Source organism: Candoia aspera, chromosome 5 (assembly GCF_035149785.1).
Source record: "Candoia aspera isolate rCanAsp1 chromosome 5, rCanAsp1.hap2, whole genome shotgun sequence".
NCBI lineage: Eukaryota > Metazoa > Chordata > Lepidosauria > Squamata > Boidae > Candoia > Candoia aspera.
In genome coordinates, this window is record NC_086157.1 from 68,810,004 (window position 1) to 68,836,060 (window position 26,057).

General features: G+C 40.7%; 1 protein-coding gene across 5 annotated transcripts in view; it reads right to left on the reverse strand.

Annotated features, from left to right (window-relative positions):
* The window catches only part of USP25 (ubiquitin specific peptidase 25), a 78,508-nt gene extending 60,878 nt beyond the window's left edge, over positions 1 to 17,630 (reverse strand). For 3 of the 5 annotated variants that reach the window (XM_063305479.1, XM_063305480.1, XM_063305476.1), the window contains exon 1: positions 17,467 to 17,630. In XM_063305479.1, the coding sequence (XP_063161549.1) occupies positions 17,467 to 17,511 (45 nt within the window). In that variant the 5' untranslated portion in view covers positions 17,512 to 17,630. The remainder of the gene's footprint in view (positions 1 to 17,466) is intronic. The other 2 variants (XM_063305481.1, XM_063305477.1) reach the window with 2 other exon arrangements.
* Between the last annotated feature and the right edge of the window lie 8,427 nt (positions 17,631 to 26,057).

Sequence of the window (26,057 nt, forward strand, 5' to 3'; positions counted from 1 at the left end):
TAACAGCAATAGAATAGTTTTAAGAGTGACACTGGGATATTTATTGAGACGCTGGATGAAGATTGGATACTGGAACTGGAGAAATTTAAGGGGGAGAGAGATTTGTAAGCCACAAGTGAAATTGACTTTCTGGTGGAATGCCATGAAAACAACATGTAATTTTTGAGGGGGGCAATTGGGCTGTTTGATCCTTTCAGGAGAAAAGGTCTGTGCACATTGTAGGGATATGTAAATGCTCTGGTTTATTTTGAAGTGGGATAAGGGTTAAATAATGTTTATCTCATTTGCTTTAAGGATTTGATTGATGTTATTTGCTTTTAAAGATTTGGATTTCCTGTTTTGAATTATCTATGCTTTTTGGGTTTATTAAGATTAAGTTTACTAAAACTCTTGTATTACCAAGTATAATAGCAGACAACCTATGTGCTTTTTAATTTGATTATTATAGTACACAGAAATGTATAGAATAGTGGGGAACAATTAAATAGGTGTTATCCTTTGGAGGGTAGAAAGATGATTAGGAGGTTTATATGATTTTTTAAAAGTTTTAGTATAAGGGAGAGGATTAACGATACTGAATGATTTTTACTACGTGCTAAAGTAGAATGATTTATAGAAATAATCTGGTGTTTTGGTTTAATATAGAGTAAGAGATTGATTATGGAAATCTTTGTATATCCTTGCTGCAAAAAGTCAGAAACCACATATTTTTGTAAATCTGAAAAAAAAAAAGTTCTCTTGTGTTTTTGCACCTTTTTAGTTCTTTTTTTCCTTTTCTTGTAGTTTGTGTGGGGGGGGTTGTTAGTTTTTTAGTAGTTTTTATTCTTCTCTTGAAACTTAATAAAATGTAGTTAAAAAAAAAGGATGAAAAAATGTTCGTGTTCAAATCTGACATCACAAGTCACCTGTAGACACATGTTGGAAAAACTAACCAAAGGACATGTCACAATCCCTCCATGCAATAATACCTCCGCAGACAATAAACATTCTCTCTTGATTTGGAAAATCCAGTATGAGAGGCAACAAAGAATGCTGACCTTGGATTAAGCATTATGAGCTTTCTAGACAAAACTTGATGAATATAGGATGGACTACGGAAACTAGGAGGGTGAAAACATTATGTTTAAATGCTTATAATTATTTATAAACAACCCTCCCTATCCAGAGATTTTCTGGTAGGGTACAATCCACAAAAAGTAAAATTAAAAAATAAGACCAAGTAAAATGACTACCAAATTCATTTAAATTATACAATAATAAACAGGAACATTTAAGAGACGCACTAGGGACAAAAGGTAGTGACAAGCAGGGGAAAGCACTCAGAAGATGGGGAAAAGCCATTCCAAGGATGAGCAATTGGAAAGTTGATTACCAATCCATTTCAGGCCCACAATTTCAACTCATGAACCAGGCATCCAGATTGATGAGTTCCTCTGTCTCAGACTGATGCCTTTGTTTTTTATTATTTTATTTTTATCAGATATTTTAAAGGACAACCAAGTAAGAAAAAAGGAGAAACGAAAAAGAAATTAAAAATGTGTTTTCTCTAGCTGTGTAAAATTGAACAAGAATTTTCAAAGCAACATTAGATTAATACTACATATAAGATAATCTTAACTGTTATTGAAATCAATTTACTTATCAATAATTAGCAAATCTAGCCAATATAGGAATCAAACAACATTTTTCTCACATTTAAGAAGGTCCATTGTTATAACAAAACAAGCAAGATTTCATGGTTTAAAACTTTATGTTAAGAGAAATCCAAATTTTGGATGTGATCAATCCATTTGCAGAATTATACTCCATAAATCTTTCCCAGGTAAAATTAAAGGCTGTTACATTTGAACACCAAGTCTGTCTGCAATAAATCTACTACTATCCATGATAAAATTGTAGAAGAGAGGGAAGACTGGCTGATGAGCATTGGAGAGTTCTTCTCACTGAGATCAGTCTGGCTGGGCTTTGGATAACACATCAGTCTCAACCACTGAGTAGGAAGGAAGAGTGGTAATCTTATACTGGAAATGCTGAGAGTTGCAAGAAGCCCTATTCTACAAATGGCCAAGTATGATTCCATATCTGTACAGTTGGGCCAGAGGGACAAGTTGGGATGCTGCTGTAATCCCATCCTATACACTATATTTCAAATTCATTGTGTTCAATAAATCTTTAATTGTCCATATTAAGGTCTGTTAATATTAATATTAATGTTAATGTTAAGATGCAGATGCTGACTGCAGTCAGGAAATAAGAAGACGCTTAATCCTTGGGAGAAGAGCAATGACAAATCTCGATAAAATAGTTAAGAGCAGAGACATCACACTGACAACAAAGGTCCGCATAGTTAAAGCAATGGTATTCCCAGTAGTAACATATGGCTGTGAGAGCTGGACCGTAAGGAAGGCTGAGCGAAGGAAGATAGATGCTTTGGAACTGTGGTGTTGGAGGAAAATTCTGAGAGTGCCTTGGACTGCAAGAAGATCAAACCAGTCCTTACTCCAGGAAATAAAGCCAGACTGCTCACTTAAGGGAATGATATTAAAAGCAAAACTGAAATACTTTGGCCACATAATGAGAAGCCAGGACACCCTGGAGAAGATGATGATGCTAGGGAAAGTGGAAGGCAAAAGGAAAAGGGGCCGACCAAGGGCAAGATGGATAGATGATATTCTAAAGGTGACGGACCCGCCCCTGGGGGAGCTGGGGGTGGTCACAACCGACAGGAAGCTCTGGCGTGGGCTGGTCCATGAAGTCACAAAGAGTGGGAAGCGACTGAACAAATAAACAACACAAAACAAGTCTGTTAAAGAAAACACTTGGAATACTTCAGATGTACGTTGACATTATACTTTTAGTCAAATATTTTCTCTCCTTCAAAGTATGATTACTGTCTTATCTCACCTTATCATAAACAAAATACCATCTGAGCACTTTGTTCTTCCCATTCATAAGTGGGTAAAGAAATAGAAAACAGCTCATTTAGTATCACATTCAAAACTGGGATTTGGCATTGTTAGTCTGAAATGCTAGGGTCTCAACCAAACAAAAAGTAAATATAATAAACCAGGATCCTAGTTTCAGATATAAAGTAAGCAAATCATTTCTTCATCAACAGTTTATTCTCAGTAAACTAGGAACCCCATGACCAACCTTGGGGGTTATTTTAGTTCTGACAAGACCAGTGTGGGAGGAGTGGTCTATAGCAACCATCCCCATGTAGATCTATTGCCCTCTTCACCCCAAGCGAGGCGGCAGAACCAGGTCTTCAGACTCTGCCAAAAGGCCAGGAGCGATGGGGCCAATCTCACCTCCGGGGGCAGCATGTTACACAGGGTGGGAGCTACTGTGGAGAAGGCCCGCTTCCTGGACCCCACCAGATGAAATTCTCTTACAGACGGGGTCCACAGCATGCCCTCTCTGCACGATCAGGTGGGACATGTTGATGTAATGGGGAACAGGTGGTCCCTCAGGTAACCTGGCCCCATGCCATATAGGGCTTTAAAGGTAATAACCAACACCTTGAATTGCACCCGGAAGCAAACTGGTACCCAATGCAGCTCACACAGCAGTGGTGTTACATGTGCCATTCTGGGGGCACCAAAACAGCTCACGCAGCTGCATTCTGGATCAGTTGGAGCTTCTGGATACTTTTCAAGGGTAGCCCTATGTAGAGAACATTGCAATAGTCTATATGAGATATAACAAGGGTATGAGTGACTGTTCAAAGGGCCTCCCGGTCCAGGAAGGGGCATAACTGGTGTATAGCACGTAGCTGCACAAAGGCTCTCCTGGCCACAGCTGCCACCTGCTCTTCAAGCAGGAGCCGTGAGTCCAGGAGGACCCCCAAGTTATGCACCGGGTCTGTCTGAGGTAGTGCAACCCCATCCAGAACCAGGGATGTTAATGTCCTGGATACAGAAGAACCATTAACCCACAGCTACTCAGTCTTACCAGGGCTCAGTTGAAGCCTGTTGTTCCCCATCCAGGCCCCCACAGCCCCCAGACACTCGGAGAGGGTAGTCATGGCATCACTTACTTCACCCGGGATGGAGATATACAACTGAGTATCATCAGCATACTGATGATACCTCATCTCATTGTGATGGACGATCTCGCCCAGCGGCTTCATGTAGATGCTAAAAAGGAGAGGGGAGAGTACTGATCCCTGTAGCACCCCACAAAGGGGCCATGGGGCCGATCTCTCCTCCCCTATCAACACTGACTGGGATCGGCCCTGGAGGAAGGAGGTGAACCAGCGTAACACTACGCCACCCACCCCCAACTCTCTGAGCCGCCCCAAAAGGATACCATGGTCGATGGTATCGAAGGCCGCTGAGAGATCAAGGAGAGCGAGGATGGATGCACTGCCTCCATCCCACTCCCGCCAGAGATCGATAAGTGCGACCAATGCCGTTTCCATCCTATAACCTGGCCTGAAACCTGACTGAAAGGGGTCTAGATAATCCATTTCCTCCAGGACCCTCTGGAGCTGCAAAGCTCCAGAGTTATGACGAACAGTTGAAGGCATCTTGCATTATTTAATTCCAGATTAATTATATGCAGCATGAAGAATTGCTTTCTTTTGTGTGCACTAAATCAGCTTCCAATCAGCATATCTGGAGAGCCCAAGTTTTGAGAAAGGAAGATGAACCTTCCTCTTTAATCTCCAAATGTTTACACCCTCTCACCTTTTTTTCAATGTCAATTCTTCTAGCTTTTTCTCATTTTTCAATCCATCCTAATCATTTTACTTGTTCAGTTTTTCCAACTCTATTTTTTTTTCTTTTCAAACATGGTGACCAGAACTGTATACACATTACAGATTTGTGTAACAGCATTATAAAGTTGGCAGTTTTATTTTCAATCTCTTTCTTAATTATTCTAAGCATGGGATTTGTTATTTTTACAGCTGCTGCACACTTGGTAAACATGTACACAGAGGTATACACTATTACTTCTCTCCACTATGCATTGAATAGTAGAGCTAGAGTACGGTGTTTAGTACTGCATTTTAAGGACATTGATAAGGACAGCAACCCAGATGTTAGGGACCCTGGAAAGAAAAACTTATAAAATATACTTGGAGGAATTGAACTTATTTATCTTTGGGAGACAAGACAGCAATCTTCAGCTAAAGAGTGGAAGACAGTTCACAGTTGTTCCAGAAGACATAAAGGATGTATTTTGTTTGGACATCAGGAAAAGTTTCCTAATGGTAAGATTTATTCAATGGTGGAATAGACTGTCTTGAGAGGTGGTGAACTCTTTTTCTGAGGAAGTGTTTAAACAGATGCTTGATGGCCATCTATTGAGGATGCTATACTACAAGATAGCTATACTAGGCTGCAGGTTGGATAACATAATATTCTAGTTCCTTTCCAATCTTTACATTCTATGATTCCATGACCTCAAGATATTTTTTCTGGTGTATTACAGAGCTCTCAGACCCCATCATCTCCAGAAGTGTCCCAGGGTCTAACAAATCTAAAAAACTCTTTATCTGGCACCTCTGTCCCATATATGCACTGAGATCCCTGAACACTATATATGGAATTGCCATCTTGCAGACCTCTGTGGGAACAGAAGACAAGACTAAGTGAATCTTCTGACATTATCTAATATGGCTGTTCAAAATAATGGCTATGTCACTTTAAGCACCTGATGTTAAAATACAAATGTGCTAGTGTGTGATGCCCAACACTAACAAGCCCAAAAAAAAAAAAAAGAATAGGGGAAAATTAGCAAATAACTGAATATTTCCCCTTCTTTCTTGCCCTTTTAAAATGACATTTAAAAAACAAAAACAAAATATTTCTTATGCACTAGGAATTATGACAGCTTTGCAAATTTAATGTCTTTACTTCTAAATAAAAATTCAAAAGACCTGTTTATTCTGTTACACTAAAAGCATCAGCAACGGCAAAATTATCTGCTGTTTCCCAGCAATAGTAACAACCATATAGCAACAGAATATATAAACTTTTTGAAGGTTATGTTAATGAAAAGTACAGTGTGGCAAACAAATAATAAACCTCTAAAAAGGCCACTGTTGGTACAGACAGTGGAAGATGATAATGAAAGATCTTCTATTATCTAGTTGTCCTCAGTGATCACCATCACAACAGCTTCACATCAAGAAATGGGAAAGTAATCTGAAAATATGTAAACTGCCACACTGCCTTCTTGATAAAAGTAGTGTACAACTGTACATTTTGTGAAAGAGGAGGATGTTTCTCATGATCTGACTGAGGCAGAACAGATTATAAGAATCTGTAGTCAGGGAAATCTAATGATACAATAGTATAGGTAAATAAGATGTATGCTCTAGACAAAAATAAAAAGCTTCTAGTTTAGTTCTAATGGAATGTGTCAAAAGATAAAATCAATTGATTATCTAAGATTCAATGGCAGAAAGATCAAAAGCAAAATTGTCTGGTTTTACTGATTATATTAGGAAAATTTCAACACCAGAAACAAAAGCTGGGTGCAACAACAAAACATTAAAGAATAACCCATAGTGGCAAAGAAAATATTCTTGTAATAGTGCTGGCGTGAAGGAGACAGAAGGAAAAAAAGCTTCTGAATTAATTAGAACAAAGAATAGAATATATTACAGAATACTGCAGTGAATCCACACCTAATAGAATTACTCAACTGTTCTCTCTAGCTACTAGAAATTATAAGGGTTTAAGCAGTGTTTTATCCCAGGTTCCATTTTCCCAACTAAATTTATCCAAAGGACTAGAGTGTCCTACTAGTCCTTTGTACTAACTACCACCAAATGTACTACTACTGTCTTTTTTAATACTGCACTATTTGTTATATATTTTTGCAAATCTTATCCTTGCAAATCTCATGACATACATACATACATATATATATTATAATATTTTTCCAAGACTCTGGGCAGCTTTTCCAGCAGTTGCTAAAAACTAACCAATAGTTCAAGGACATCTGAATCCCAAGAATGAAGCAAGCTAGATAAATACATAGATCTACATACAACATGCTAAACCACAGAATCCTGGCTACCCAATCACTCCTGGACCATCCCAAAAATAGCAATGGCCAAAGCAACTCACAACGAGTTGAAAGGCTTATGAATTATACTAATGTCACCTATTGTGATGGTTGCCTTATTCCCAAAAGAACACAGACTCACTAGCCAGGGCTAAGGATGTCTGGTTTATTAGGAATAGAACGCATACACGAAGACGGGAATGAGCACATGGCGTGCGAGGTAGCCGGTAAATACCCGCAGTGCGGACCTGATCCTTCCCCACCCCCTATTGTCCCAAAGTCCTGATCTGGAGTCTTAATGGGCAATCAGGGGGCGATTCCAGAGTCTCGATGGGCGATCAGGGGGATTAGCGCTGATTACCTCTGTCCTCTTCCTGTGTCCGGAGCAGGTGTGTCCCCCGTGGTAATGTAGAGATGTCAGGGAGATAGGATGATGGCTTCTCGGGTCAGGGCAAAGGTATGGCTCCTTTGTCCTTTATTTGTATTTGTCTTTCAGTGCTTATAGGATTAGCACTGATTCTCTCCTCCTTCCTCCCCTTCCCCAGAAAGGCATGTTCCCCATTGTGATGTATGTATACATCACAACGGGGGACATGACATACTGCCTCCCCCCAAAAAAACTTCAAGGCGCCAGTTTGGAAGGGTATGCTGCATGGAAGCGTTTGACAAGCCGTTGCACTGAGACATCCCGGGCATGCACCCACTCAGGGTGGGGGAAATGTCTCCAGCAGACCAGGTACTGAAGGGTGCCCCGTAGCCTTCAGGAATCTAGAATCTCCTTTATTTCAAAGTGCTGTTGCCCATCGATCATGATGGGAGGAGGTGGGGGGGTTTCGTTGTGCCACTTTGAGGAGGTAACCGGTTTCAGTAAGGCACAATGGAACACCGGGTGTATGCATTTCAAGTTGTGTGGCAATTCTAACTTAAAAGTTACTGGGTTGATTATTTCCACTATTGGAAAAGGGCCAATGAACTTGGGGGCTAACTTCTTTGAGGGCTGCAGAGACTTAATGAATTTAGTGGAGAGGTAGACCTTATCTCCCACTTTGAAGTCTGGCTGCACAGCCCTGTGGTTGTCCGCATACCGCTTGTAGGTTGCTTGGGCTTCAGAGAGCGCCAGCTGAATGATTGGCCAACCGTTGGCTAGCTGAGCAGCCCAGTCATCTGGGGAACAAGGCGGGGTAGCTGGCTGTGGCAACTCCGGGATCGGGACGAAGTCTCGTCCATAGACTACCCGGAAGGGGGTGTGGCCCGTGCTCTGGTGCACTGCATTGTTGTATGCCACCTCAGCGAAGGGGAGTAGGTCTACCCAATTATCTTGCTGGTAGCTTATGAAGGAGCACAAAAATTGCTCCAGGGTGGAGTTAAGGATTTCCGTAGAGCCGTCCGTGTGGGGGTGCCAAGCAGTGGACAATGCCTGCTTGGTGCCAATCAACTTCAAAAATGCTTTCCAGAATTGTGAAGTAAATTGTGTACCCCTATCTGTGACCAAGCGGGAGGGGGTACCGTGTAATTTGTAAATGTGATTTAAAAAGAGGCATGCCAGCTGTTGAGCGGAGGGGGTGGAGGCGCATGGAATAAAATGTGCCTGTTTCGAAAAGTAGTCCTTAACCACCCAGATGACCAACCTAATCTGCCTCCAGATAAAAGGAATTTATTTACCTGGCATCAAAAAAGGTAACTATATAGGTTTCAGGCAACTCTTCTTGAAGAGAGTATTTTATCTGACAAAGACACCTGGAGAACTGTTTCCAGAGTCAACCTATAGAAAATACGTATGGGAGAAGATGTCAGAGATGGACAATATGTGGTCCTTCAGATATTGTTGAAATTCAACTCACATTAGCTTTTGTTAGCACTGGCAATGATGAACAATTGAGTTGATGTCCAGAACTTTCAAAAGGCCATAAATTATGCCCAGGCCTTTGGTAAATGTGATTGAAGCCCCCTTTTCTTCTTTTCTTTGTTCCCATCTGGGTTAGTTATCTTTGCCATCTTTGCTCTTTTTTGTTTTGTTTTGTTTTATGTTGTTTTCTTATTTTAAATTTTTAACCATTTTGTAAACCAGAGTCACTGGGAGTCAGGCGACATATAAATTAAATCAATCAATCAAATTGTTGAGTAATGCTTTAGATTATGGTCCAAGCCATCCAAAGCTTTATTGGTCCTAGCTGAAATAATTAATCTGACCTGGAAGAAGACTTGAAGTCAGTACAGCTGATGAAGCACTTATATCACAAGATTGTATTAAACAGTTACAGTTAATATACTGTATTGAATATTTCATAGATTCAATTTTATATGCATAAGTATTTTCTCAGCTTTGACCCATATGTAAATGAATGACCCATTTGTAGATGTATAGTACTGTTGTCTATAGTACATATTTGCAGATCAAAGCCTTTTACATTTAAATAGGGAAGTCCTATCCTATTCACTTGCAATTGTCATGATGTTAACCTCATCTAATCAACTACTCTTTCATAAAATGTCCTTGCTGACTAATGTCTATAAAACAATGTACAGATAAACAATAGTAGCAACACCTACCTGACAACATTCTTCTTCAAGTTAACTATGAGAAAAAATTAGCCCAGCCAGAAAAGCATGTTGTCAGAGCAGCACGTTTATTTTCTCACAGTGAAGATGGATACTGAATAAGTAATGTAAACAAACTGCAGTAACTAGAAATATTAATAATTTTATACAGTAATGTTCACTTTTATTTTGCAATACAAATATCACTATATGGAAGAATTATATAATCCTTGTCCATCAATGACTGACTGACCAACTAGTGAGCAGTGAATCAAGCTGAAGTCCAGAACTTTTGGAAGGTCACAAATTGTTAAGGCCTGCTTGAGAAATATAGCCCTATGTCTTCCATCTCTGACACCTACAGAACCTCCCAGAAATTGTTCCAACAAACTTTGACAGCCTGCTATTAAGACAGACAAATGTGAGGTCTTTTGACAATTTGAATTGGATATTCTTGTTTAGAGTTCTGTGACATATGGATCATGGAGATAATTTTATTAAATGGATAGGACTGATTATACTTCACAGAAAGCGCAAATAATTGTTAATGGAGAATTGACAAAACCTGCAAGAAGATCAAACCAGTCCATACTCCAGGAAATAAAGCCAGACTGCTCACTTGAGGGAATGATATTAAAGGCAAAACTGAAATACTTTGGCCACATCATGAGAAGACAGGACACCCTGGAGAAGATGATGATGCTAGGGAGAGTGGAAGGGAAAAGGAAGAGGGGCCGACCAAGGGCAAGATGGATAGATGATATTCTAGAGGTGACGGACTTGTCCCTGGGGGAGCTGGGGGTGTTGACGACCGACAGGAAGCTCTGGCGTGGGCTGGTCCATGAAGTCACGAAGAGTTGGAAGTGACTGAATGAATAAACACACACAAACAAAACCTTGTGAGATTCAAAAAGGGACAAGGATGTGCACTGTCTCCACTCTTGTTCATTTTAGTTCTTGAGATACAGAATAGAGACATAAGAAAAGATGAGAGAATAGCAGGAGTAAAGATTTTAAAAGAAACTTATAAATTAAGGGCATTTGCAGATGACCTGGTATTAGTTTTGGGAAATCTGCTAGAGGGAGTGGAAACATTAATGGGAAAGTTAAAGGACTTTGGTATGCTAGCAGGTTTTAAGATTAACAATCAGAAGATGAAGATATTAACAAAAAGTATGAAATTAGAAGATAAAATAGAACTGATGGAGAAAACTGAAGATTGAAAAAAAAGTAAAATACTTGGGTATTGTTATGACAAATATGAAACTTAGTTCATATAACTTTTATATGAAAGTTAAAACTTTCAATAAAAAATATAGACATATAAAAAAGAAACACAAATGTGTCATTTTTCTACAAAAACAGCTAAAAACAAGATGGCATTGTTTGTTGAATACTTTGAATGTATTAGTCCCAACCACCAAAACAAGCTTCCACATAGAAATTCCAGTTTAATCCCACTACCCACTAAACCTTTTAGAGGACTTTAGTGTCCTCTAAAGTCTAATAGTTCAGCTCCCGACTGCTAAAGTTATCCATTATAGCAAGGTAGGCACTTTAAAAAGAAAAACAAATTAAGCAGTGGAAATAACTCCTTGAAGTGGAACAATCACAACACAAAACATATCGAACTTAAGCATAATTCATGCAATTACCTCACCTGCTGCAAGGAGAACCTCCTATTTAAGTCTCCATTTTAAGAACACATGTCCACAAAGCCCCTTACTTATTCTACCGGCTGTCTAGTACAAAACTACTGCCAAGATGAATTCTTATCCTCTGCAGAAGTGGTGACCAACTTCAGGTTGCTTTATGCGGGTTATTAATGGTCCATTGAAGGAGAATGTCAAAATGATGTGATTCGTCCTCTCTCTTCCATCAGTGCTACCCATGGCCTATGGTATTACCTTCTCTTCCTATTCTTTGCCTTACTCAGTGTTCCTATGATTGCACAGCCACACAAAAGCCCCTTACAGCAAGTGGTGTTGAGCGAACAGGTTGCAAGGTCAACAGTACACTGCTTTCTGAAATCACCAGAGGCAGCAAGGACATTGGACATCACAAATCTATAGCTGGGCGAGGAAGCAGTGATCATCAGTTGTTTCAGCCTTGAATGATTAATGGTAATGACTTTCTGAAGACCATCAAAGACATGTTGTGTTGCTCACCCTATTCAGGCATCATTGTGCTAAGTTTCCAGTCACTCTCTCTTCTGTTCCTAGTGATCCACTATGAGAATCACAGGTGTCTGGCCAATGCACCTAGAAACCTTGCTCTTGTCCCCAATTCATCTGCAGCACATCTCAGAACCTTGATGCACTGCTTCCAGACCTAGTCCATGTTCCTCTTCCATCTCTCATGTCTCCCACTATAGCAGAAAGCATTCTTGCAGACTAGAGCTTCTACAACATGATGGAATAGTTGTTGGATGAGCCTGAGGACTGCCATTCTAAGCACGGCCCAGATGATAATCGGCACAGTGACCAGGAACTAGATGAGGTGCCCAGGTTAGGTGTGGGTGCAACATGAAGCATGGTGGGTAAAATATTATTTCTTAATTACCAACCACTAACATCACTATTGCATCCCCTCTTGCAGCTGGAGCATCTGCTGAGCTTAGGTGGGACTATTGGGAGACTGGGGAGACAATGAAGCTCATAAAACTAAGACACTGAGGAGACAATGCCATGCATAAAGGGCTAGTTGTCACCTGTCAAAAAACTATAGCACACAGCTTCAGGGTATAGTGCAACCATACCTGGGGCATTCTCTACTTCCGTCTTTTCTTGACCACAATGGAAGGTCCCCATGAACTTCTTTGTTCCTGTCTTTTCTCCGACTTCCCCAATATGTATGGATGACTCTGTATGTCCTCAGTATTGTGACTGGCAATGCTGCACACAAGGAAGTAGCAGCAGCTCTGCACTAAGAGAATAGTGGAGTTTCTTCATCATTATACCATGGAGAAGGAAATTTCCCTGTTGAAAATGATTACTTCTGAATATGCTAGCCATGTCACTTTGTACAGCAGGTATATGATGTGGAATAAAGTCGAGCTGTCATATGGGGACAGATCCAGAACCACTACACCATCACTAAGCTGTGCAACTGGTCAATTATCAATTTCAATACAACTAGCATTACCCAGAGAACACAGCTGCAATCTGCTATCATTGTGGAGCACTGTAATTGCCACTTGGCAGTAAGTCTTCCACTGTTGCCATTCAGACTGAACTACTCTGTATCACGGCACAGCAGCCAGAAAAAATCAAAGGCTCACACAGCAGCCAGAAAGTTCAGAGGCATGACCTGCTGTTTGTTCCTTCTTATCCATGTGCAGTGGTGCCTGTGACTAGACAGTCATTCCTGTCCCTAAGAAGCCAAACTCAGGTACCCATACAACTCAGACAAAGAGCTCTTCTGGAGCACTGTGCACAGGTCTTGCCTCTACAACCAGCCCCATATTATCCACAACCCATCTCTCTGCTGCAAGAGCTTCAAGAACTTTGAACAGCCATCAGCCATGGATCAGCCTGCTGCCACATCTATCCTGTTTTGCTCAACTGCAAACTTTCAGCCATGCTAGTCAGCTTCAAAGTGTCATGATGACAGAACCAAAGTGTCAGCCATCAATGTAGGGAACCTCAGGCTATGATGTGGATCCCGAGCACCCCTCCACCCAATTCCCATGTGTCTAGTATATCTACAACTAAAAAAAATGTTTCCTTGCCTCCTTTTCAGGCTGACTAGAGACCATCTAACGGTAAACATATCCACAGTATTGTTGTCAATTATTACTTGCAGGCACACTGCAGTCTTCTTGTGTAGGCCCCAAACGCAGTAGTGTCACAGGTACTCTTTGGTCCTGACGCATAATGCATGCTGTAGACTGTATCACTGTTTGCATTTGTGTGCCTTGCAACAGAGCCAGCATTGGCCTGCACCTGCATGAGTCCAATACCAGACTAATAAAAGTAGGCAAAGCTTCTCACTTCTGCAAGATTGACACTGAATACCTCCCCTCTGCTTTTTGATCCACTGCTGAAACACAGCCAGGACCGCCAGACTAGGTGAGAGAGGGTGACCCTGAGTTGCAATGTCAGAGGGAAGTGGATACTGCAAAAGGAAGGGGGAGAGTGTGCATATATATAAGGAACATGCAAGGTGAAAGTCTATCCACAGAATTGGGTGGTCTTTGAACAGGCAGAATCATTGGATTGGCTTCTGCCATCATGTCAAGGGCATGGGCATGCAGGTTTCTTAGAGCCTTCAAGGTATCCACTCTTGCAATAGAGGGAGGAACAATGTCTCAAGCTGGGACTCCCAGCCCGCCCCCGAACCCCAGCTGCACTATAATATTTCACTACCCTGATCCAAGTAATACAAAAGAGATGCTAGTGGAGTGGCATTTAACGGCACTACTTCCTTGCTGGAATGCTATCCCATGTCACTGCACTATCCTCAAAAGAAAATCCCAGGAGCTCTTTAATATTTACTTCCAAACATGGGATTCTGATGCCTGAATAGGTAACAGATTTCACATTGCATTTTGTTTCTGATTTACATTTGTACAGTTATACTTATCACAGCATTTTTCTTTCCCTGGTTTGGTCCTAGAAGGTCATCAGCTCAGCCATAAAAAGTTTAGAATGCCAAGAAATCCTTGATTATCTTTTCCAAACCTAACAGGACTTTGTGGCCTTCTAAATGTTTTAAGGCTGAGCTGCCATTAATGGGTCTATCTACACCACTTGACCAGAAACTGCAGGATGGCACTGTTAAAGCCCAGTGTTAATTCCCGCAGCCCTGCCAATGTGCAGCTGCAGAACTACATGCAACAAGGCACTGTCCCAATGCCCAGGTACCAGTTGACTCCTGGCTGTGATAGAGTTGTGGTAGCTACTATTTCTTAAACTACTCTGAAAGTGGATGAAAGACAGGCTGTCAGTTTTGTGGCCCAATATAATTATGGAACTTGTCTGCCAACTACATGCTAATCTGCTCTATTACCAAAAGGGAGATCAAGACCACATTGAGCTTCTATTGTGTGTGGACTGCAGTGTGTCAGATAAGCATGCATGGGAAAAAGTCAGGAAGAGAACATCAAAACCTCCCCCTGTGCTGTACTGGAAGTCTCACTGTCCAAACTGCAGGACCACTGCACTCTCCTGCCATATGGGTACGAGTAGAGACAGGAATGTGTTAGCGAGGAGGAGGAGGAGGAGGAGGAGGAGGAGGAGAAAAAGGAGAAGGAGAAGGAGAAGGAGAAGCAGAGCTGCTTGATCTGAAGCACTGAACATGGGCTAGGTTTCCCCCCAATCAGTAGTTGCCCACTGCTATATAACCTTGGAAAGCAACCCTTGCCTGTGGATACTGGGGCAGAGAGGAATGCATACCAACCAAGTTGTATCTCTCCAATGTGATATTTCATCATCTACTCATACCTTTTTCAAGAGGATTTACATACAAGTGGCAGTCTCCCCTCATGCTTCAGGAAGAGATTGTAAAATTCTACCTGCAGCCTCTTAACTTTCTTCCAGATATGCAATTGCATTCAAAGCCTTTTCTCCCTAAACTATGAACAATGCAGCAGTACATTAGACAGCTGTGGCTGATAATCAGCTCCTCTCTATTTCACTCCAAGACCAGCTGAAGGAAACCTTAGTTTCATTAGTCCATCAGCATGCACCAGTTGCAATGGCACATCTGACCCCCAGAGAGAGAAGAATGTTGGTCTCTGGGAAACCACATGATAGAAGGGAACAACAATCCTTGGTGAAAGCTTTCTGTAACTGCATATAAGAACTCCCAGTAAGGGCCCAATGTGGGGGCAACTAATATTGCAGGTGACAAGAATTACCATCAACAATAGCATGCAAAGAAAGCACAGAGTGTAAATGTGTATAACCCTACTCTTGCATTATAAACCAACCATCTGCATGAAAAAATTCTGCTTCTAAATGTAGTAATGATTGTGAGAATCCAATTCCTAGATAGTAGAATTCTGAATAAATGTCCAAATGTCCTAAACATTTCTGTAAAAACTGGTAAAGAGAATTCAGGTCCTACAAAATCACACATGCCCTATTTCTAATATATAGGACTATGAGATAATAATACAAACAGCACTGATGTATAAGATGCAAAAATGGATAACAATAATTAAATTCTGCCTAGAATAATAAAGTGTGAACAGTGGAGTCCTTGGTGTGAACACTAAGTGAACTTGGTGAACACCACAAAAGTGGATTTTGATCAAGTTATTAAAGATTTAAAAAATATATATTTCTAAACCTTGTTAGGGTGCACTCTCTGTTTTAGTGTAAGTATTTTATTTTTATGTGGCATTTTTGGAATTAAGGATATCTACAAAAAGGGAACAAAGTATAAAACAAAGAATTGTGACAGTAGAAGTCAATAGAAGGGAATGCATTGCTAGTAGCCTAATTTATAGTGCAGGATTACATTATTTATAAAGCCAGCTGGATCATGGACTTCCCTCTATTTTTCACATTACTTCAAAAAATGCTCAGTACCCATTTTACCAGTGACCGTAACATACATTAGCTCATCCAAGTGCCAATTTATGTAGATTCCATACCATTACCAAATTATTATATGGGATCACAACTGTCCTCATAACAAGTCCAAATCACAAAAGAATTCTGAGTGTGTGTGTGTGTGTGTGTGTGTGTGTATAACATACATACATCATACAATGAATTACTCCCTATCATATTAAGTATGATAAAGCAGAGAATTCCCAGGCTTTGATCAAGGTCAGATTCAAAGCTAAGTTCAGCTGGAGTTAGCTTGGGAGAGCTGTTCTTTCACAACCTGATCTACTTCACAACAATTTTATAAAAATGAAATGGAAGTACAAGTAGCAACAAAACCATATAAACTGTCCTACATCTCTTAAGAAGAATAAAATTCAAAGGTAGACCTTTACCTTAACCAAAAATTCCTGTCAATCACAAAGAATTATTCTTGCAAATAGACAGCTGTGTTTGAGACAATTTTGTTTCCAATACCTTTGATCCTGTTAAGAAACTTCACCAAAAATGAACCAGGATGCAACCGATATTTATTAATTTGGACCATATTTTTTACTAACAAAAAGCCTCATCTTAAACTATGTTCTTTTGGAAAATTCCTGATTAGAAGTCCTGAGTCTAACCAACTTCCACTTTCATCTAACAACTTGATTTTCCAGTTAAGAAACAAAACAGAAAGTGATTGCTTTAATACCATCTTCTCTCAACATACACATTGCTAGTACCTTTCAGAGCCCAAATAAAAACTTTAAATACATATCTGTCATGTTTACCACATGTCTGTAAGTATTACAGAACTTGCAGGAGGTCGGTCTCAGGATACAAGACCTGGTGGAGGATGTGGATGGGTGTCAATTCTTATGTTTAGAAACAGTGTCACTTTGGAGAAAGAAGATAGCATAGTGAGCACGGAGACGGGACAGAAATGCCCAATTGGTCAATACTCTGGGAGATACCCATGGGCACTTCTGACAAGGTTAAGTAGGAGTGGGGAAACGGAACAAATAAGGGACAAGGAGAGCTTCACAGCACTCGAAGATGACGACGAAGAGGAAGAAAAAAGTAATCACTACAGAAGGGAACTCTGCCCAAAGCAGTTTATTCCAAAGCCCCAACTACCTTCCCCTTCTCTAACCAAGTCGGAAAGAACAACCCAGCCCACGACAGCTCCCCCTCCATACGCAAAGGTCACGGAGTCAGCAGAAAAAGAAGGACGCAGACCTGCCTTGGTGGAGGCTCCAGAAAGAGAGGCCCTCGCGCAGCTGAACGGCCCGCTGCAGCGGCCTAAGCGAAGCGGGGTCTCTCCGCCCCTGTCGCTCTCCTCCTTCTCGGCCGGCTCTTTCCTTACCTTCTGGGAGTTGCTCTGCTGCAGCACATTCTGCTCCACAGTCATGGCCCTTTCCCAGCTTCGGCTTCCCTCCCCGCCGGCCTAAGGGAGTGACGAAGAAGACGGGGCGCTGGCGAGGGGAGGCTGAGAGAACTGAAACGAGCGCCAGGCCTGAGCGGACCCAAGAGGAAAAGGAGGAGGGCGAGGAGGCTGCCGCTGAGTCAACGCAGCCGTGACGTGACGCGCCGCCCAAACAAGCAGCAACAACTCCGGGGAAGAGCCGGGCGCGCCGGGGCCGGCCCTACGCCTGCTGAGCGGTAGACGCGCCAACGGCGCCGCGGCCTCAACCAAACCTGCCCGGCCCTGCAATGGGAATTTCGGCTCCTCCCATTTCTCCGCTGCTTCTCTTCCTTACGTCTTAGAGCGCGGTCCTGACCAGAGCTACTCGGATAGTGAATAATTGGAACTTTATTTAAAAGTACCATTACATGAACAGATAGCATAAGATGTGATGAGTAGTTTCCTTTTAAACAGATATATCAAGAAAATTCCTCTGAACTTAGTTTGTACCAGGTTAGCCTCTTTTTTCCCTTTTTCTGGAATTAAATATAGTGGCAATTTCCTTTTTTTCCTGTTCTTTTCTTCAGCCCAACTATAAGCTCTTTTCTCTCATCCCTCTTCGAGTTCTTATAAGTGCTTGCCCACTTTTTAAAATAAGGAAATGGCCAGTTAACCCATCACGTGAATGTTAACAGAGCAACAAACTCCCCCTTTCATCACATAAAGGTCTGATTTGATCATGTGCTTCAGGCACTCAAAGCGGAAGAAATTGACCAGAGGGCTGGATTGTTTTATGTCATGCAAACATGGTCAGAGAAAGGCTGATGAGTGACAGTATGAAGGTGGTGCTGTTCCTCCAAAAAAAGACTTGTTTTGCTTAATTCTGCTTTCTGGAGGATTCTGCACTGAACCATCCTGTGCAAGCAGATACAGCCACCCATTGACAAGCAATCAGAAGATGCAGCCATAACTTGAGAAGCTAGAAGAGTCACTCAGCTTGATATTTATGATGAACTGAATAATTGTCTACTGAATTGCCTGGTTTTGCACAACCCCTAAGCATAAGGGCCCAAATCCCTATCATTTTATCATCCTAAGGAGAAGCATAAGTGGATGAGGGGTAAGAGTTCTGCTTTGTATGAATGGCCAGCAATGCTGCACTACCTAGAGAGAAATTATGAAAAAGGGCATTAAAAGTTCTGTTGTAATCCTGAATGTGTAAGGAATGGACCAAGACTTACAAAACATGCACACCTATTAGTCTATTCCTTTTCTAGTTGGCAATGTTATGTAATGTGCAGAAAAGAAATAAGCAGTAGTAAGCAAAGTAGCAGTAGTACTTTTGTTTTTAACTATGATTTTTATGGATTGTTGTGAGCCGTCTAAAGTCATCGTATGAGATAAGCGGCCATGTAAGTCCTGTACATAAATAAATAAATAAATGGGATTGGTTGTCGGAGAGAGGGAGAAAAAAAGGCAGGCAATTTCCATATGCCACAGTCATCAAAAGTTGGGCCCATAGACATTGTCCTCTGCTGCCCCTCAGGCTTTTTGTATACAGGTAGTCCCCAGTTAACCACCAATCATTCAGCGACCGTTCAAAGTTACGATGGCACTAAACAAGTACTTACAACCAGTCCTAGAAGTTCCAGCTGTTGCAGCATCCCACGGCCACATGATCGCTATTTGTGACTTTCCCTGACAGTTTTCCACAAGCAAAGTCAATGGGAAAGCCGGCAGGGGTCACAAGTTGCTCAGATAAGTCTCCCCCACCCTGCAGAAACCACCCCCAGCCCTCTGCACTCGCACTGCACCGGACCCTTGCACATGTTGCAGCAGCCACCCAATGTCCTGCCGCACTCATACCATTCAGTCCCTCATGCACCCTGCAGCAGCCACCACAAGCCCTGCTGTGCTTGCACCACACCAGCCCCTCCTTCACCCGCCTGCACCCTGCTGAGCCACCCCAAACCCTGCCACACTCAGGCCATGCCAGCCCCTCGCATACCCTCCCGCACCTGACAGCAGCCACTTACCTGCCCACCAGCCTGCTTACAAGCTGCTTGGGACTTGCAGCTTCCTGCCAGCTTCCCTGCTGACTTTGCTTGTTGGAAGCCGGCAGGAAGTTGCGAGGAGGTCCTCACTTAATGATAGTAATGGAGAATGCCAGGATTGCCATCAATAAGTGACACGGTCACATGATGTTGCGGTTTGTATTGTCCCCATAGCTTAACCATTAAGTCAGCCATAAGGCTAATCAGAGTTGCTGTCCTTGCCCAATTTAATGTGTTTCACAGCAGCGATTGGTAGATTTCCTTCCATCTTACTCCTACCATTCAATTTCACCTACTAGTGGGGATCACCCACCAATAACTCTGGCTCTCCTGACTGTGTTGAGGTTGGGGAGTCAAGCCTTGGTTAAATTGTTTATTGATTTAGCTGTAATTTTTATTGTGTGCTGTCTCCAATGGCAAGATTCTGACAGTTGGAATTCTGAGTTCTGATTACAATATGCAGTAATCTGGGTGATCAAAAGATGGCAGCATCTGTGAAAGCTTTCAAAGTAGTGTCAGTCTCCTGGGGTACTGATAGGCCTGCCAGAAAAAACAGAAAATCAAAACACCTGTATCAAAATACACCAACACCAAGGGAAGAGTAGATCCACATTCAACTAATATTCCTATGTCCACCACCACCTCCCCACCCCCCCATAAGTAGATATAGGCTGAGCAGGTGAAGAGCGATTTTCTCACAGGTTAAGCAATACTCAGATAACTATGGAGGTCAGTTCCCAGCAATAGGATCGGAGAGGGCAGGTCCACAGCAGACCTGCTGGGCTAATTTTATCTGAGCAGATTAGTGATCCTCTTGTCCCAGGGCACTTCATTAACGTGCACTGTATTTTCTGCTTGGGAAATTTTATGGTAAGAGGGAAAATACCACTTTTAAACTGAATCACCTAAGCCAACTTCAAGCTGCCTGGTGAGCTAGTGACAAGATGGGCAATATTGAGAAGACAAGTCCTCTAGAAAGAGTTAGTAGTATTTGTTTGTGCCATGGTAAGCAAGCCATTTGGAGAGCATTAAGAATGTCAGCTGTCAGCTCCTAAATTCTGGATTTTTTTGTGGGGGGAGGTATACTTCCATCTTTTCTTTACTAGTCAGTAAAGACTATTAATCTTGTTGTGACTGTTATAGGCTTATTCACCCACCCATGTGTGGCATGAAGATGCCCTGCCACATTTTTAGAGGAAATATCCTCACAGTGTTGCTTCCATTTTTTGCTAGCCAACCAGTGAGGAAGCTCTAAATCATCTTCAGCTGATCTGGTGTGGAAGTGTTATTTTCCCTCTTATCCCCGCACAAGACTTCCTTTGTAGATGATCTAGGGACATGGAGAAAAATCCTTGTGATAAGCAGCAAGTTGCTCATCTCCAGATGGCTTGGCAGGTCGGCTATGGGAAAATGTCCTCCTGTCTGGTTGCTGGGCAATGTTCCTGTTCTGCAATGCTGTTTTGGCTGTGAGAGAGACTAATACCCCAGCTTTTGCAGTTGCTTTATTTGCTGTGTTTTGATAGGAATATCAGTTTACTGAGCTACAGAATAGGTGCTGTTCAGAATGGGAGTTGACATATCTGCAATCATAGAAATTAACATGTCTTTCATACAGACCAAAACTCCTTCCTTAAACTATTGCTGTTCAATAACAATTACTAGTGGTGCATCTAGCCTGAACAGATATGGATGTCCACTAGATGTCAGCTGAGAGTAACAGAAAACTCTCTTTGCTTCCATGCAGTGGTCAATACATTGATAATTCTGGGAGGAAGAGGGGGAGGAGGAAGAGATGGAGATGACGGCTGGATTTCATGAATCATACAAACACTAATACAGATTCTGTAGGGGTGATTAATGGAACCTTTTCCAATGGTTGGTGATTTTTTCTTTAATTTTCTTTGTGGGTCTTATACACCACTTTGTGGGTTTTCAGGCCCCAATACCAATATAATAATAAAATATTAGTAACAACATCTTAATTACAACTGTGCAAAGTATTCAAAATAGGTGCTTGGCAACATAGGTGCTTGGCAACAAAATAGGTGCTTGGCAATTCATTTGCATGAATTAAGTACTTCAAGTTGTTAATTAGATCAATCTGCCACATATGATGGCACCTGGCTTAGAAGATAAGCAGTGTTATGCCTGCTTAGTACATGGATGGGAGAGTGCTGGGAATTCCAGAGATACTGCAAGATTGGGAAGCAAATTCTATACCTTTTGTATATATATACAGCATTGCAACGTATGTCAAAAGGAGAGGAGCCTGTAACAAAGGCAGCATAATGCAATTGTCATTTGAACACACATACACACAAACCATGGAAACCTCTGACTGCGGACCAGACTGAGAAGCAAGAAAAATAAAATAAAATGGTAGAAGTCAATGGCAAACTACTTTCATGCCGATGCCAAGAAAACTGCATGGATATTTCCATTAAGTCAATAGCAGTTAAAGACTTTATTTGTACTTTTTCCACAAAAATATATTTTTTAAAAAAATAATTTAAAAAACCTTACATTTTGCAAGGTCACACGGTTCCTTCAAAAGGTAACCACAGCATGCATGCACATTGAATACATCTGCCAGCAAAAGAAATGCTACATGTGGATACAAGTAGAGACACAACTAGGAACAGCTTTTGAATCAGGCATACAAGCCTTGTAAAAAATGCAGCTGCCGTAATGATTAAAAGATAGGTGCTTTATTTGTACTTTATTTGCAAAACACCTCCTTCACCCATTTTACATAGTTCTAATATTTATATTTTTGTCAAACAATAGTTTGCATATTTAATCACAAGCAATTTCTGCTATGTTCAAAGGAACGTACTCTTATTAAGTGTGCATATATCTGTAGCTTCTATCTGTTCATATCTTCAAAATGACTACAATTTCCATCCAAAATCTACTAGAGCAAATTTGAAATAACTTATAGAAAGCTCATAATGTAATAGTAACTTGACAAATGGTAATCCCATGGACTCTTCTGGAATTACCTACTAAGGACATTTTAAAGATAATTAATTCCAAATAATGTGTTGAAGTGTCAGATGCAGTAACACGTCATTTTCTTGATCTTCTGTTTCATGCTCCGCTAACTATACAGTTAAATAATATACTGGTTGATAGCTTTCTCAAGATGCCAAGTCAGGAACTTCTTCATCAAAGTATTAATTGTAATCGCTTTATTAAATAATGATTTTATGACTGCACTTATAAGATTACTTAAATAGAAATAAGATTTGTAATTTGTTGCAATGACATTTGGAGGCCAAATAGAAACTTGGAGAATAATAAATTTTGGTGGTAAAACTGTGAAAAAAACAACAACAGACACACTTCCATGGCTACTATTTATTTATTTATAAATAAAATAAAAATCTGAGTGTTTGCTAAATGATATCACAAATATATAATCTATTCCATATCATTCAATCTCACTGAACTCTGTAGTTGACTTCTCTCTTACACTAATTCATGGTTTGTTTAAGCACAGTTTATGTCATGAGTAAGGATGGCGAGCAGGGGGCTCCCATCCAGACTGTCAAGCGCATGCGTAACACTGATGAATTGTTCAGCTATTCAAAGAGACACAGATTGGGACCGCCTTAACCCTTGGGGGTTATATGGCTGGGTTTTCCCCACGCTTCTTCAGTTTGTTAGGATTCCTGTTAAGGACTAGCAATAAATATTAGAGACCAGTTCCTTGTCTCAGTGTGTTTCCTGGTTGTTAGGACATCAATCCTAACAAACTCCTACTCCCATCGAAAGAGGGAGGAACAAGCAATTAAGGAGATACGTTTAGAAATGTCTTCAGAAAACCAAGAAATGCTGCTCGCCATCCTTACTCATGACAGTTTATTTAACATACCCAGTTACTGTAGGTATATTCACATAATATGATGAATACACAACCATAGTTTATAAACACAACGAAATGTAACACTAACCAAAAAACAGACAAGCTACATGATGGCTTAGTGTGATGTCTGAACCAACACAGTGGGATAAAACTTTGGTAAAAAATACTGAAGACTAGGACAGAAATGTTTCATTATGAGATCAGGAATTATCACATGTACTATATAGATCCTTATTTTGGAGGTGGGGAGGTGCCTTTGAGTCAGTGTTGACTCCTGGCAAGTGCCTGGACAAGTCCCTGCAATTTTCTTGGCAAGATTTTGAAATTAATTTGCCATTGCCTTCTTCCTAAGGCTGAGAGAGAGTGTCTGGCCCAAGGTCACCCAGCCAGTTTTGTGCCTAAGGCAGAACTAGAACTTACAGTCTCCCCATTTCTAACCTGGTGCCTTAACCACCGCACCAAACTGGCTCTCTATCCTTATGATACAGAGATAAAATCTCTGTATCATAAGTATTAATTGTCAGGAGTCCCAAAGTTTGGAGACAAACAGATAAACAAAATAATTGCCATAGAAGATCTTGTACTCACAAAACACTCTTTACTTAGGGCCACCAAATCTGAGCTGCCACATCTCTTTGCCGTCATCTTATGGTAGCCCAGATTTTTGCAGCCTGGATTAGATAGCCCTAATTTACTAGAACACAAACTGCTAATACTACTTCCCACAGTGTTCTTTGCTATGTTTGTTCATGAAATGATAAAAATAGAAGTGTTTTATTTTGAGCTTAGAATAAGGTATCCCCATCTGGAATTTTCCATGGGCTACATTGCAGTGAAGCAAATAGTTCAAGTGTTACATGTTCTGAGCTTCTGGCCTTAGGAAGCAATAGGCATTGGTATCAATTCCTTACTCTCATTTTTCATCCCAACACAACATACAAGAGTAGATAGGGTAGCAGTGCCTAGTGACAGCTACCAGCCAACTAACTTAGAAAAAGTTGGCAAATGGGGAATATTTATTAGTTACAGACACCTTTAACTGACAAAACAAAGAAACTCTGTTCTTAGCTTGAAGTGCTGGACACAACAGCTAGTCTTTTTATCACTATTATTTAATTAGCAATTAGCACCTCCCAGATTGAATGTTCCATCTATTATTACATTATGGAGTTTTTTAAATACTTCCAAGTATTTTATAACATTGCATGTACTGCTTTTAAAAAGTGGCTGGCATTGATCAATTGCAGGAAGCATTCATTAACATTACAATAGGACAAAAATCAACAGCACCTACCATCACTGTTACTATTTTGACAGCTTCTGTCAACAATACACCAGTTGATAAAAAAAAAAAAAGTAAGTAAATGTGTACCACCAGTATCCATATCAACACATAAAGCTTATCTGGTTTCTTTCATGCACCCCTAAAGTCAATATCAAGAAGACACATGGGCATACATAGACATAAAACCCTCACCAAACTAATGTGCAATCTTCTTTGCAGGAAGCAGGTATATACTAAACAGTTCCTTCAGCAACTGTTGAGTCTTATGTGCCTCACATCATTCCTGGTCTTTGTTCAGTGTCTCACTAACAGCAGAGCCAGAACCAGAACCAGAATGAATTCCTACATTTTGTTCCCAAACTTTCCACCACTAATCAATAAGCACCCAAAGAATCTTGCTCATCCCAATTCTTTTATTCCCTCATTTTAAGATCTTTTTTTTCTGATTAAGTGGATACAGTTCCAAATAAAATGGTCCCCTGAGTGGGGGAGATGGGTGGTAATAAAAATATGATTGATAAATAAATACATACATACATAAATTAATTAATTAATTAAAAAAACATTGAGCTATAGCCACTAGCATTTCCCCACTAAATACAATCAGGAATCCAGAAGCATTCCTGGAAATAAATAATGGAGCCTTGTCTTTTGCTTTGCACATTCTACCATCCTATTTAATTTTGTTTATGCTTTTAAAAAAGATAGGGCATGGTATGCACCAAGAAGAGTGTTATTCAGCACATTAGCTCTATGTTAGAGACTCAGAATGTATGCATTTTTAACGCATCTTTGAAGTGAAAATCTTTCCATGTTCATTAAAAATTCCTTTCTTAAGCTTGATATTAATTTCCTAGAAAAGTTAAATTAGTAGTAATAGGTGTATGAAAAAAAGAAGTCTATTTATTTCCTTAGTTTAATCAATATTTTTCCCCCTGGATTTCAAATGAGAGTTCACTTAAGCATTTTGCACTGGATATTTCTGCCACCTGACTTGGGGAAAAAGCTATGCTTACATTAAAATGGAGCAAATTTCATTATTTCATTACTTTTGTTTATCATCTTTAGCAACATTTCATACAATATGCACATTTGGTCACAGGAATGCTGTGTCATACTTCTGTCCTTTCATAGATTTCTTTCCAACTGTAGATCTTGATGATGTGGATAGAGTTTTTCTTCATTTTTCACCCACAGAAGCTTCCCCTCAACCAGGGGGCTGCAGCAATGGTCACTAAATTCAAAATGGTGAACATGATTGGACAATAAAAGCCCAGGCCCTTAAATTGCCCAATTGTGCTCCAGTGGCCATCTGAAGATGCACCTACTCTCAACTTCCCTGACT